Genomic DNA, 15,387 nt, shown 5'->3' with positions numbered 1-15,387 from the left:
ACTGTTTTGTGTGTTTGTTCTGCATGCTCAAATACACACGCAGGGGATATAGCGTGAAATACGATGTTGAAATGTCACTATATTTTTGCACATAGCTCTTGTGCTTGCACTGTATTCTTTCCTGAAGATGGGCTGAATGTTGTGTTCTTGATACATACCTGCCACTTTGAATTGTTTTTTGGGATGTGTAGGTGTGAATTCATTCTTAATCCTTTTATAATGTGTGAAGGTTGTCTTGTTTTTGTTTTCTGCCATCAAATGATCTCAAAAGCTGCTTACATTATCAGAAAACTCTGCTGCATGATCAACACGTAAAGTAACAGTCTGAAGGGCTTTTCTGTGTTTTTTTTTTTGTTTGTCTTCTGACAGACATCGATTTTAGTGGTGTTCCATTTTCTAGCTGCTTTGCTGTGGTTGGTTTTGTTTCCCTCTCCAATTGTCGTGGTTTAGGCCTGGTTGGCAGCCAACCACAATGCAGCAGCTCTCTCTCCCTTCCCCTCCGGCAATGAGAAGGGACAGAGAGCCAGGCTTGGGGTTCAAGATAGGACTGAGATGGGGAAAAATTCCCCTTTATGATCACGAGCAAGAGGCAGACTCATTAGGGGAAGAAAAAAAAGAACATACATTTATTACAGACACTAACAACACATAACAGAGTAGGACAGTGAGAAGCATTGCCACATCTTGAGAACACCTTCCCCCCACCCCTCCCTTCTTCCCGGGCTCAGCTCTGCTCCCGATATCTCTACCTCCTCCCCCAGTGGCGCAGGGGCAGGGAATGGGGGGTGCAGTCAGTGCTGCCACTTTCCTTATCTTCGGTGAGGCGAGTGTCCGGAACTTGTTCCTCCTGCTCCGTCGTGGTCGCCCTCTCACAGGAGACAGTCCTTCACAAACTTTCTCCGACATGAATTCCTCCCATGGGCTGCAGCGTTCCCCACACTGCTCCGTCATGGGTCACTAACTTCCTCTGACTGGATTCCCTCACAGGCTGCAGCCCTTCCCGAGCTGCTCCGGCGTGGGACTCCCCCACATGCTGAAATCCTCCCAGTGCTGAATTACAGCAGCGGGGCTACCTTTTCCCATGAGACCCCGGCCTTCTTCGGGCACAGTATCTTGATTATGCAAGCAGAAGCCACAGGCCATAAATCAATGTCTGCTCCACCGTAGATCTTCATGGGTGGCAGGGGGGGGCCACCCTGCCGTCTCACCACAGGATACAGGGGGGGGTCTCTGCTCCGGCACACCTCCCCCCTCCTTTCTTCCTCTGTTCCTCCACTGACCTTGGTGTTCATGCAGCTGCAGCAACTCCTCCTCACAAGTCCGACTGCCCATCACCACGTCCCTTCTTAAATACGTTATCGCAGAGGCGCAGCTGATTGGCTCAGTTTTCCAAACAGAAGTGGAGCTGACTTGGAGCTGGGGGAGCTTCGAGAAGCTTCTCACAGGGGGCCGCCCCAATAGCCCCCTCCCCTGCCACCAAAAAAACTCCACCATTCACTCAACCCAGGACACCAATTCATAATGACCAATTCAGATTTGAATTGCAAGTATGTTGCCTTCAGTTTTATGTAATATTTACATAGTGGTGGATACTTAGGGATAATACAAGAGACAGAGCATGCACCGAGTGGCTTTTTCCCTGTGAAACCCCTCCATCTTCCAGCAGTCCTTGGCTCAAGGAATTTGTTTGCTGAAATACCTGCATGCTTTGCAGCCCCAATGGATGTTTTCTGCCTGACTCATGTAATTCTTTTTGTATGGAGCAATATCCCTGGCCTGCCCAATTATTTCTGTCGTGCAATTATATAACGTTCAAAGGAGTACTTTGTCGTGTTTATTTCAAACTTGCTGCTTGCCTTCATTTGGTGCTTCTTAAATCTCCCACAGTGTAAACTCATTTGCTGCTCCCCTTTCCCATGCCTGATGGCTGTAGAGGTCCCTGTGCTGGTCCCACGCTGACACCTCCTTCCCTCAGTCTGTTTTGTCTTTCCCCATGAGGAACTGACTCATCGTCATCACGGGTGTTTTTTGTCTGTATCAGTCTAATCCTATTATCTTCTTTTTGGCATGGGATGGCCAAAGCTGCATGTGGTATTCAAGAGCATTAAACAAAAGATTTTCCAGGAGCCGTCTATGGCATTGCTTTCAGGAGGAGCCTCAGAGCGTAAATGGAGCCTGACTGCAGACCACAAGCCTTTTACCTGATCCTTTCAAATTGCCACAGCAGCCAAAAAATGCCAGTTATGTGCAAATGCAGATTTGTGCGGAGGCTGGGGTGGACAGTGTGTCCAGAAGGGAAGAGAGTAACAGTTTTGGGGGCTATTCTGTGCAGTCGCTAGGGGATTAGGCCTTCTCCTGTGTTTAAATTGTCAGACCTTTGAAGTGCTGTGTTGAAAACAGAAGTTTACTTTTTTTTTTTCCAGAATCAGATAAATCTTGGCTGTCGACATCAGTTTAAATAACATTTCTTGCTACAAAGAAATCAAATTCATAACCTGCTCTTCTGGGCATTCAGAAATACTAAATGCATCTCTGAAGCATAAGCATCACTCTTCAAATGAATGATTTTACTTCCTATTAACTGTGTAGTAAAATCTCTGCGATAGTCACAAGGGGCACAGGGAGTTTTTTTGTATTCAGTAGATAAGAATGAGGTAGGCTTTCCTCCAAATCTTTGTTGCAGTAAGGGATTTTTACTTAGAAATTCACAAAGGCTGAATTGTACAGATTCCCAGCCCCTGGGATGCTTTGTATGCTTGTTTATTTCCACCATAAATGGTTTAAACGCTATTTTTTTTTTCCCTTTTTTTTTCAGACTGGACTGCCAGCTATGCTTATTTTAGGTGTTTTCAAGATCTGTTTAGATAATAATGCAGTATTTTTTTTAGATGCTGCTTTACAAAAATTGAGTTTGCAATTATAACATGAAAAAGTACATGGATCGTATTAGGAATGGAATAGGTTTGTGATAGTGAATGCCAGGGACGAAATCCTAATGCTCATAAAATCCACATCAGACTTCCCAGGGAATTCACTAGGCCCAGGATTTTAGGACTTCCCATATGTATGGACTGCCCAGAGCACTTGGTGGTCAATGCCCAAACACCTGACCACCTGACCACATTTTCTTTTTGAGGGAAATGGTAATAATCTGTTCAGAGTGACCCATTCCTGGGAGGTGTTGCTGGGGAGTGTATGACACCAGCTGGTCAGGAGGAGGTAAAAACTGGAGCCGTCTGTTAGGCTGGTTCCAAGATGCAGTAGAAAAATTTGCAGTTGTATGCAGAGGATGGAAAGAGAAATAAAGCACAAGTTCAAAAGCTAGTCAGTGTATCTACCTACAGGTATGTCACGTCACACAGTTTGGAGATGCACATTCCTCATGGATTAGCTAAATGAGCAAATCCTCTGCGGTTGGTAACTGGCAGGATGCTGAGAGGCAGATTTGGGCTTTGTGCCTCTTCCCGGTAGGTTAGAGGCACCAAGGAGTGACTGTGTAGAGACGGCTGGAGTTAGTGGGGTGAGCGACATCTGTTCCAGGAAAATACAGCAAGACATAGATGGAGCAAATGGGGTTTTAATGGATTATTATCAATAGTGCAGTTGAGTAGTTCAAATTGTGTTTGAACAGGGTTATCTAAAAAGGAGGTGCTGCTCAGCCACGTGCCATGCAAACATGGCATTTCCAGATCCAGTCAGCAGCAGTTGAATAACCCCCTCCTCTGGCCCTGCTTGAACTTCAACCCGGGATAGGTTGTCTCAATTAATTATCAACAGTCGGGCCTTCATAGACATTCCATGTTAGCCTCTCCTTTGAACTTACTGCTTCTGCTGTGAAGGTGCCTGTCTGTTTTAACACCCAAGTGAGAGAGCACAACCATACTTCACAGAAGCTGCCAGTAGCCAGAAGACAAGAGTAGTGGCCAATTTGGGGTTTCACACCTCTCCAAGGCTTTTTTGTTGCATAGTTTTCCGTCCTAAGGAGCTCCTATAATTTAAGGATAGCTGCAGAAGATGAAATTTTTTCCCTTTCTACTTTAGATCCCAGTCAAGTTAGGACTTTTTCCTTGCTATCACATATGCATTTCCAAGCCCAACTAATACAGTGATGACTCTGAAATCCTTACTGGCATGCCATCTTCTGGCTGTCTGCAGCAGCATCAGTTTGGGTCGTGCCAGGCAATATTGAAAGACCTGTGTTGCCTGTTGTTGAAAAGTTAGTTGAAGGCTGCTACACAATACAGAGTAAAAGATAAGAAAGATTTGCCACAGTATTTCTTATATCCTTTATTTGTTTTTCTACAAGCAGACAGCCAGAAACAAAGCAAGAAGGAGGAATGAGATCCTGAGGCATTGTGCATTCAGATTCCTTTCTGTCAAACGATAAATCCTGTTTCAGACCAACTATGCAGCTTTAATATAAAAAAAAAAAAAAACAAAACAAAAAACAAAAAAAAAAAAAAAAAAAAAAAAAAAAAAAAAAAAACAACAAAACAAAATTCAACACAAAGCTAGTAATAAAGCAGGGGTTTGGAAAAGGGTCAGGCTTACAGTGAATTCATTCTCTTGGCTTCAAAATATACACAGAACTCAGTCTTTCTTTGCAAGACCTGGTGGTCTAGTGAAGATGCAGTTCAAAGGCTGCAGTGTTTTTTCAAACTATTTGCCAGCCATGACTGCATCAATATACGGGCTGAAAGAAGATGTATTTGAGTAAGTTGCTTGATTTGTCAAGTCTTTCCTATGAAGTTGTGTCCTTACTTGAACCTGTGTCCTACTCTGACCCTGTTATTGCAGTCTGGATTAATTCAAACCTTGTATCTTTCTGTCTTTCCTGGCAGCAAAAGCACTGTCACCAGGGTCTCTCAAGAACAGTTTTACAGTATTATGTTCACTTGCTTGTCTTTCATGCTCCTGTTCTTTAATTTTAGTACTCGAGTACCTATGACTCTGGAAGTCTTACATTCAAATTATTCTGGATTGCAAGAGTAGATAACTTTTCAGACATTAATTTACTATAGGCATTACAACCGAGTCTTTTATTAATCATGTCTCCTGAAAAAGGCCGTGTGACATTTTTACTGCTCAGATGACAGGTATTATCCATTTATTGCTATGTGATTCTAGAAGAATAGACACAGTATATTTGTAATAACCAGTGTATTTGTAACAATGATCTGGTATTCCTCACAGTGCAGCAGGCTATTTTATTAGCTACCTCCACACTGTAATTCACAGCTGTATTAATTGGATTGTTCTTCAAACAGCTTTGGTAGTGAAGAATGTGTTCACAAAATACTTGAGAATATAAATCATAATGGTATTTTTCAATTTGTGTAATTTATTTCAACTCACCTACTGTCTGTCTTCCTCTGGGGCAGAGCACAGAAATGTCTAACACGGGACATATGTACACCCATCAGTCTTTACACCTCACTCGCCTTGGTTTGAGATTATGGAGGTACTAACCACTTTGTAGATTCTTTGCCCACAACTGTTTTTCACAACGTAGAAGCAAGACGCTGTAATCACAGTGGAAGCTTTGATCAGAGGTAGAGCATTACTTCCTGAAAACTAGTGATTTTCTTCACAAAAGTAATCCCTTAAATCTTAAAAGATTTCAAATGGAAAGGAATTATGGGGGCTTTCTATGTCACCTGAAATACGGCATATTCAACAACGTAGCAGAATTTAACATCATAATGGAACACAATTTCATTGTCAATGAGTCAATGAAATATTCCAGCCTTTGTTTTAGGTAAACACATTTGACCAGCTGTAGGCTTATAGCTGGACATGCCCAAAACAAGGTCTCACTTTCTGGAGCATCATTTCATACAACAGCTTTCTTTTCTTCTCACACGATGTTTACTCAGAGAGGGTGCCCTGCCCAGTCTTGTCTTGATTTTTATATGTATCAGTGTTCACAGAAGTATTCAGTTAGTACATCCTAAACTGTTTGGGATGGTGTCCCCACTGACTCCATATATGGGTCCATTGATCAAGATCCTCAAAGTAAAGATAGTTTTATGACAGGGACAAGTTGTTCTTTCCGTATCTGTAGGGCTCTTTGAACAGCAGGAGCTAATGGTAAGCAGCTGGTATATATGGAGTAGTAGTTGTTCATTGCTTCTTATAATGCCAATCTTACAAGTCATTAAAATAAGCTACTGTGGCTACTGTATGCTAAAATGAACACAGTGCATAGTTAAACCAGAGCCCATGAAGGCAGGATGTCACCTGTATCAGAGGTTTAGATGAGTTCGGGAGTAATTAAGGACAAACCAGGAAAAATAACTCCGAGAGCTAAAGAAGCTGCATCATCTGATTCTGGAAACCTGTAAACCAGAGTTTGCTGGAGGCTGGAAGGATATGCTGGGGGAGGTAGCACTGTGCACATGCCTGCACTCTTTCCATTAATGGAAATGAGTTTGTTTAATGGAGTTGTTAGAGACAAGACAAGAGGGATAAAGGTCCCTGTCATCCTGAACTGTTTGTGCAGAGGCATTGGAGCTGAGGAGCATTGCTTCAAATACAAGACATCCCGTGCCAACCTAGCGAAAAGGTTATAGTGGAAGTGGTCTTTCTCATTGGAACACATAAAGAAGTTCACTTCTAACTGTTAACTTTCTAACTGCTAGTCCTTTCCCTGGACTAGCAGCACCCCATACCAGTATAGTAATTTTGCCTTCATAGTGTCATTCATAAAATTGTACATACACTTTGATACTTTAATATATCTTTCAGTCTACTAATAGCAGTAATTATTATTACAATATTTAATCAGTTAATCTCTTGAATAGATTCCATTCCCAGTGCAGGAATGCATGCCATTTAATTGCAATCAATACATGGAGAAAATGTTTTAAAAATAAAGAAGCAGAGTTAAGAGGGAGGCTGTTTAGCATTAAATTGTTATCTAATCAAATTATCCTTTTATATTGCAGAACTTTATCATTTTACATCACTTGCTTCAAAAGTTTAGAATTATTATGATCCCTTCATCTCAAATCAATATCTTTCTGCAATATCATAAACTTCTTTATTTCCAGGATCAAATCATGTAGTCAACTATGTACATTTATAGAGACCTAATTTAAGAAAAGTGTTGAGAACTAGTCAATAACTAGTAGCATAATAACCTCTATCTTATCTTGCTAGAGATAGAGGAGATGCCAGAACTACATGATTCAGTGATGGGAGCGTACTCACCACAACTCTGAAGTAGGATTTGAGAGTTTTTCTAAGTCTTCTGCAGAACTCTGATAAAATTACTGGACTTGGGGAGGAACGGAGACTGATAATGTCATTTGCCTTGATTTTAGCAAGGCTTTTGACACTGTTTCTCACAATATACTTGTACCCAAGTTATGAAGTTATGTATGGATGTATGGACAACTAGATAGGTAAAAATCTGGTTGGATGTTCAGGCTCAGAAGATAGTGGCTAATAAGTCGTACTCTACCTGGATACCAATAACGAGTTGAATAACGCTGATTTCTGCTGCAGGACAGAGAAATTATTTTCCTCTGTCCACCACTGTTGCAGTGAACAAAATGGTACCTGGGGTTAGTGGGATTCTTGAGTTTCGGTGAGAAACAGCATGTTAAAACTACTGCAGAATGAGAAATGCAGTTGTAGAGCTACATCTAAATTCAGAAGATTATAAGTCAATTCTTTTCTCTTGGGGCTTTCATCAACTTTGTGCAAATGATTTAATTTCTTTGTATTCTCCTCCTCTGCAAACTTAAGCCAGGCAACTTAATGATAGGTTAATTATTGGCAGCTCATCTTCTATGAAATAGATTAGGGACTGATCCTTCAAGTAGCTCAGCAGGCTGATCTGAGGGCACTTTACCATTTGTAGTGACGTGAGATGGAAGTGCTGTAACTGATTTAGCAGGAGCTGAAAGTAGAAATTAATACAAGGCCTAATTTATCACTGATGCTCTGTGTTCTTCTGCGACATGCACAAATTGTTGTGCAATTAATATATTGCTCTTAATCTATACATGATCTAGGTATAGAATGATTAGTAATACCTTACTGCCTTAAATTGCCTTTAGATTAAAGAAAAAGTCCCAGTCGGTGGATATTGGTGCGCCAGGATGCAACCCAGTGGCAGCTGAAGCTCAGACACCTTATCCCAGTAAATCTTTGCTTGCCACTAAGACAGCGAGTTCTGAGGAGGAACAGAACAACACCGCAAACACTCAAAGGCGCAATCCACGGAGGAGTGAGTTGAAAAGATATTACACCATTGGTGAGTTTTCTTTCACAGAAAAAATCAAATATACATATTGAAAAGGCAAGTTCTTCCTGTTTATTTGTGTTTTTTTTTTTCTTTTGGTTAATTGCAGTTGGCTACTAAGATTGCAAATATCCACAGCGAGTATTAAGATCTCACATCTTAATGCTGATGTTAAACTACCGTGATGAATAACTTGCTTTATTTATCTTGCACTGTTTACAAGAATCCTTTCTTCTGCCTTTTTTTTTTCTGAAGAACAAGTATTGAAGAAAGCATAAAAGCAGTTTTGGGAGCAAGGGTATAGGAAGAACATAATTGACTTTGTCAATAGATTTCATCAGAGTTTGACAGAGATTGTTTAGAAGGCTCCTGGGTAGAAAGGATTTCCAGTTTAGAGAGGGAGGAGGCCTGCTGTGTGTGAAGGATTAATTAGAGGTGTTTCTGGGTATCTTTCTCTGACTGTTTTTGTTTTCTGGATATTCTTCTGGGATTTCAGCATCCACATGATTCTTGTAAAACCATCTTGGGCACCCTGGAAGATGCTTCATAACTTACTTCCCCATAAATCATTTCGGGACTGGGCCTGACTGATTCCTTTGGCATCATTTTGCTTCTCACCTGTTTAAAACTGAGTGGAGAGTGGCCTTGTAGTGTTTGTGCTAGGTTCACTAGTGCTTGTGAGAGGCAGATGTGCTTATGGGAATGGTACAAACAAGAGGGATGGATGCTAATGCTGTGCTTTGAAGAGACAAAATGTCAGTAGATTTAAGTAGTTATATATGTTAATTGTGGGTTTGTGTGCTGTTGAATTATTTCAGTATAATATGATTGTTTCTTCTGTTCCAAGGTAACTATTTTTCTGTCTTTATCTTGTCTAAAAGGTAAAGAAAAATGTATTGCCTTAAACATCTTTCATTGTGTTATGTCTGAACCCTTGAAGTTGGCTGTCATTGTAAGTTATGTTGTTTTTAAAGAAGGAAACTGCATTAGCTATCCACACATTTTAATAATGAAGGCTGTATTTTAAATGGTGAATGATTGCATGTGTTCACATTTTTTGATGCCCTGCATTTAAATAGGGCTGCACAACTGCCTTCTGAAAACTCATAGAAGTTTCAATTATTATTCAATCCCGTCTACCCCAAAATAAATAAAAATGAGACAAAGTGAAGGCATTGATGGGTTCATTATCATCTTGGACAATACATCTAAATTTTTAGTTTAAAAATCTTAAATTGTATAATCCTTTAAAGAAGATTCTATTGCATCATGTGTGAGAATAGCACCCTAAAATAAATACTTTATACTTAAGTATAGAACACATTTTCTGACAAAGCATAGTTAAATCATTGCACTTCAGTGGCTTTTTTACTTTAAAGTGTATTCTCTAAGAAATATCGCTCTGTGGCTTTCTTTCTGTTCCTTCCTCCAAATAATCTTAAAGGTATCAAGATTGCTTCATACCTAAAGCAGGGGATGGAATGGGGGAGTTTTGCATAAGTGTAACAATGAAAGTAAAAATCTATCATATCATCAAAATTAGTTCTTAATCTAACTCAGGATTTTAAAATATTATTGGTTAATTGACCATAGTTGAATGCTCTTCTGTGATCACCCAAAATACAGTCTGTGTATGGAAGCACAGACTCAGGTTTGCATTTATCTACTTGTTAAATTTGACTCAACTGCATTTTCTTTTGGGAACCTTTACAAAATCCTTATAATGTGGACTTCATCAATGTTAGTGCTTCTAGTGATCACAAGGTCTGAGCCCCAGTTGCTCAGGATCTAGCCTCTGTGCTGGAATAACAGAATGTTGTTCATACATATGATTAATTTTCTGAATATTGTGCAGCACTTGTTTTGACAGACTTGTTGACTGGAAAAGACCTCTGAAGGTCATATAGTCTAGTGTCCTGTTTGAAGTGGGACTTCAGCCAACACTAAATCAGAACAGCCAAAGCTTTTTCTTGCTGAGTCTTGACAACCTCCAGGGGTGGATGCTCCACAGCCTTTCTGCGTATTGTGCTGGAACATGGACAGCATTCATGGGCAACTTGCCCATAAGTAGATGCTAATGTTTGTGAACAACAGTTGTAGACCCTGGGGAAGTGTGAGGGGAACAGACCACAGAAAGTGGCCAAGCTTACATATTTTTCTTAAATACAATCTTCTGTTATCTTTGTACAGAGTAGTGGGTGAGATGGCCTGGCTGGACTGACCGGCTATGGGAAATGTATTGGTTTTATGTTCTTATGCATACAGCCTTGTCCGTATGACTTACCTAAATCATAAGGAATTAGTTGCTAGAGCCAGTATTACTGAATACTACACAATGTCTGAATTTTGTTGACAGGCAAATTGAAGAAACAAGAGTTTCTCTGTATCTTCACAAATGTTTAATGGTACACGTTCCTGAATATTGTGAAAATGAAAAGTTTAATCTTGGACAGCACAGTATTGATACCAGATGAACATGTTTACTGTAGTGGCCGAGTTGTTCTGATACTGAGTCTATGGCTTTGATGACCTGAGAGAAATAATAATCATCTTAGAGCTCCCACCAACTTCATCATACTTTAAGTTTTGAACTCTATCACCCCCTTGATTTAAAAGTAATTTTCTATTACTTGTCTCAAAAACTATTACTAACAGTCAAAGTCTAATCAAATAGTTTGCTACTTTCTGAGGATTAATGTACTGACACACCTGCAATGGGCTAGAACTCTAAAATAGAAAAATATCAGGTTCTAGTGATCTTTTGTGTACAGTTCGCTGTTAAATAGCTTAAGTAAGCACATTAGACCTGTTGCCAACCTAATACAATTACATAGGGTTTTACCTTGTTTTGCCCTTGTTTGCACTGTTGTTCTCTACTAAAACCAATCTGTGTCCAGGATTGAGCAACATGAACCAGTCATTACTGTGATAGATTAAGAAGATGTGTTAGAAAACTAGTGCTCTCAGCTGGCTTTGCTGCTTTTGTTTTAAAATTAGTATTCTGTTACGTTAACCTCAGACCAAATTGTCAAATGACAGTGTTTATGGTAGTGACTAATGGAGCTTGAGCAAACAAATGCCAGTTGTGTTTTGTGTTGCTCTTGTTTTCCTTAACAACTTATTTTCAGTAATTATGATCTTCAGAGTACTTTATGAGAACTGATTCAAATCTGGATATATACAAGTGTGGCACCTATATTTAGACATGTACATATAAACAGTTTTTATTATTTTAAAATGTAAATGTCAGCATCACATTGCCTATTGAAACTTAACTTTAAGGCCTAGCCAGGTTTGTTAATGGCTGACCATTTTTTTGCATAGCCATGCATCTTAAAATTATGTATAAAGAAATGTGTAACTGGCTTTACTTTATAAACTCATGGAAAGAGTAAAATCAATATTATTTTAAAAATACGTGTTTTTTTAGTTAGCTAGGCAGAAAGCACTTCAAAGATCTTTATATGGATCTCAGTCTGCTTTGCAGACTCAGAGACATGGGTATTTACCTTGCACACACATGCTTTGCAGAAGAAATTGTAGCAGCTTGTGTATGCTTGTAGCTACTGTGAGCAGGTACAGGCAATTGTCTAACAGACTGTGTTCCTGAATCCTCTGTAGCATCAGAATATTTTTTAGTTTTTTGTGTCACGTTATGTGTACACAAATTTACCTCAGGCCTTCTGAAGTTGAATGTGTAATGAGGAAGGAAAATCCTAGTAATTCCAAGAGATTTTAAAATTTCATCAGCACTGCTCATACTTTAGAGAGCTATCCACAAGATACTTATTTTGTATTTCATCTTTCCCACAGACTACATCTCAGATGCTTCCCAAACTTAATGAGTTTAGTTGCACTTCTGAAAAACAGAGGAAAAGTAGGTAAGAGAGAGAAGAACTGAGAGAAATAGGCAGTGCGGAACAAGTTGTGTGCTCAGATGAAAGGAAACAGAAAATGGAGAGTCAGTAAGGGGGAGAAATAACTCTTCCATCTGGCAGGCTCATCAGTCAGGAAGGCTCCTGCACCTCCAGTGATGAACTGGTGTGAAGAAATTGAGTGGGAGTTCCTAGATTAATAAGGCGAGTGTAGGAAAAACAGTCTGCATGGTGGGTTGGATTAAGTTTTTTGGAGAACTCCAGAAACAGCACCCAAGACACTTAAAAATAAAAACCTAAAATTAGACTTTTTAGATGCTTCAGGCACTTAAAAATTCAGGCCACTTATTTCTGAAGAGCTTATTGTTGAGCAACTCCCTTGAAAAATAAAGTATCTGGGTCTTCAGCACTCCAAAAAGTGGGCTGGAATATTATACAATGGAGAATTATATGGGTAACCTGAATTCAAAACAGTAAGGCTGTATCAGCTTAATGCCATGTCCAGGCTACACATAGCTCTTGTTAGTGGGCTTGCAGTTAGCTCAGGTGCAGCATCACAGCTGTGCTGCCTGTAGGGCCCAGATGAAGGGTTGTAGGACCACACCTCATGGCATGATGCCTCAGGATACATGTTTAGCAATTTATTAAGGTGACTGAAGTAGCTAATATGGTTACCCTATAATGACATGCACTTGAAGTGTATACTCTGGTTCTCATTAAGCCATGAAGGCCTCATGTATCGTGCTTAGAGTCTACTGGGTATATGCTCTTACAGGTATCCATCTACCCAGTAGCCCTGGTTTTGTATACATAAAAGCCCTTCTTTTGTTCTATTTGCCATTAAAATAAAACTGCAGCACTGGTATAGAGTAAATACATTATTTAAAAATAAGATGGTTGCATAAAAATATTTTCATTATTATAGGAATCAGCCAAAAGAAATAATGAAGCAGGACAATAGTTCATACTAGAAAATATTGTTAGAGTACAGTGGGGAGAGGAGGAATGCAGCAATTTTGATTACATCTTTTGATAAAAGCCTTTGTGCAAACATTGGTGTACAGGCTTCTGCTAGCACTGCTTATTTAATTTAGAAGACAACTGTCAACTGTCTCAGGAGGCATCTATTGTTGGTATAGTCTCTTTCCTCAGTGGAAGATATTGCTGCTACGGCTACACATACTTAGTAGTTTAGGCAGAATGAATGAGTATGTATATGTGTACGTATCATACAGCAGGAGGACAATACTAATTGCCAAAGTTCCTTTCACTCTAGTAGTTAATTTTTTAAAAATTTATTTCATGTTCCAGGAGTAACAAAAAAAAAAAAAAAATTAGGAACAAGCCCTTTTCTTCTCCAATCTCTCTTGCAGATGAGGTCAGCAGAAATCTTAATAGAGAAAATATTTTCTGCTAGTTTGACCTGGCCATATTAGTACTCTACACTTGTATATTCCTTAAATATTGACATGTTACCTATTCAGAGTAGTGGAATTAACTGATATAAAATCAGTGTGGAAGGTAAATGAAGCTTTTGGGATAAGCAACTCTGAATAAATACGTATTAATTGACTAAGTTTCCAAAACAAGTGTCTAGTAGCTAATGCCAAAGTGATAAATAGGAAAAGACAGACTTTCTTGTGGACTCCTGATACTGTTTGTAAGAGAGGAACTTTCAGTGGATAGTCACTTTAAATTTAGGTGAGATCTTAGTACTTCAATATGTATTATTGTGAAAAGAAGATGGATCTTCCAAATAATTTAATGGCATCAAAATGTAAGTAATGACTGGTCACAAGATTTATTATTAATGCACAAAACAGTGTAACAGTGTTTATAGAGTGATAGAGAGTATAATAGAAAAGATTTTATGGGGAAACCTAAAACAAAATATTTTTTTCATGTGATCAGTAAGTCATAATCTGCTCTTCCTGTTATGAAAGGGACAACTAAATAAAACTGATCAACTACTATTCAGTGTATAAAACTACACCTAACCCTTGTGCTATATGCTTTCAAATGAGTCCATTTAAGTCAGGACTTTTACAGTGTTTTGGAGGCATAAATAAATTCCATAGTGCTTATATGTGCAGTAGATTGACTTTCTTTCTCTTTACATCCATTCCAGGCTGCTTGCATAAAATTATTCCTTGTTTTAAAATATGTCAGAACTACCAGATTAAGTGTGAATTCATTCACATTTATTACTAAATTTATATGGTGTCACACTATCTTCTAATACAAAATAGTTATGAGGACTAACATCAGTTCAAGTGGTGATTTCATGTGTCAGAAATCTCTTATTCTGATGGAGCTTTGTCACTCATGGACCAGCTGAGCCATTTTGGAGAGCTGATGTGAGAGCACCTTTGGTCAGACATCATATTGAATCTGCTGTTGGACTCAAAACTGGAAAAGGAGAGCATCATTGCACCTGAAAATATGTGCTTATTTCCAATCAAGCTGAAAATCTTATGGTGTTTATCTCACGGGACTACTTGGTATTACTTAGGGAGTTTCCTCTTGCCTTCTCTAAAATAAGCATAAAACTTATTTGAAGGGCAGACATTGTGGCATTGTGTCTGTTTCTTTATTAGTGCTCAAATCCTTGCCTGCTCTGAGAGGTTTTATTTGGGGTGCTTTAGAAATATCTTACTCTTTTTAGGGGACATGATCTGATAATAATTTGTGTATCTACTGTAGAGAGGTTTTCCTGCAGAGTACTACACTTTCTTTATAAACATGTCTTTGAAAGGTTCTTCTTATCATTTGGCAGTTGAATATATTTGCTTCTACTCTTCTGCAGATATGAATGTGGTTCCTTTCTGTAGTAGGTCCTAAATATCCACTTTTTCTCCTATTTGCACAATAACCTTTCTTGTTTGTTGCTAATACTAACAAAGCATGAAACATAGGTAGGTATATTAGAAGTTCTTAGATAAGCGGTAGAGTTTGATGCAGTAGATGTAAATTTGGGCGGTGCCCTCTCCCTTTTAGGGAAGGTCAGATGGGAGATGAAGCTTCCAACTCTTTCAGAGGATCCAGATGCTGTTAACACATTTGCAGAGTCTGACTCTATCCCATTCAATGTATTTTAAATTTTCTTATTGAACACTCACTGCTTTTTGAGGAACATCATTCTGACTGCTTCCCTTCAAATACAATCTCAGAAACTTTTAGAGGAGGTGGCCATTTTCCTAGGTCCTCATTACCTGTTTGTGAGTGATAAGCAAAGGGAAATAATTTGTGGAACGTGTGGAT

At 39.1% G+C, this 15,387-nt stretch overlaps 1 protein-coding gene across 3 annotated transcripts in view; it reads left to right on the top strand.

Annotated features, from left to right (window-relative positions):
- The window catches only part of OXR1 (oxidation resistance 1), a 297,516-nt gene that overhangs the window by 138,218 nt on the left and 143,911 nt on the right, over positions 1 to 15,387 (top strand). For all 3 annotated transcript variants that reach the window (XM_042785937.1, XM_033000142.2, XM_033000138.2), the window contains exon 3: positions 8,067 to 8,263. In XM_042785937.1, the coding sequence (XP_042641871.1) occupies positions 8,067 to 8,263 (197 nt within the window). The remainder of the gene's footprint in view (positions 1 to 8,066; positions 8,264 to 15,387) is intronic.

The sequence above is a fragment of the Tyto alba genome, unplaced genomic scaffold (assembly GCF_018691265.1).
Source record: "Tyto alba isolate M040663 unplaced genomic scaffold, T.alba_DEE_v4.0 Super-Scaffold_9, whole genome shotgun sequence".
In the NCBI taxonomy this organism is placed as follows: domain Eukaryota; kingdom Metazoa; phylum Chordata; class Aves; order Strigiformes; family Tytonidae; genus Tyto; species Tyto alba.
This window is presented reverse-complemented; position numbering and strand designations above follow the sequence as displayed.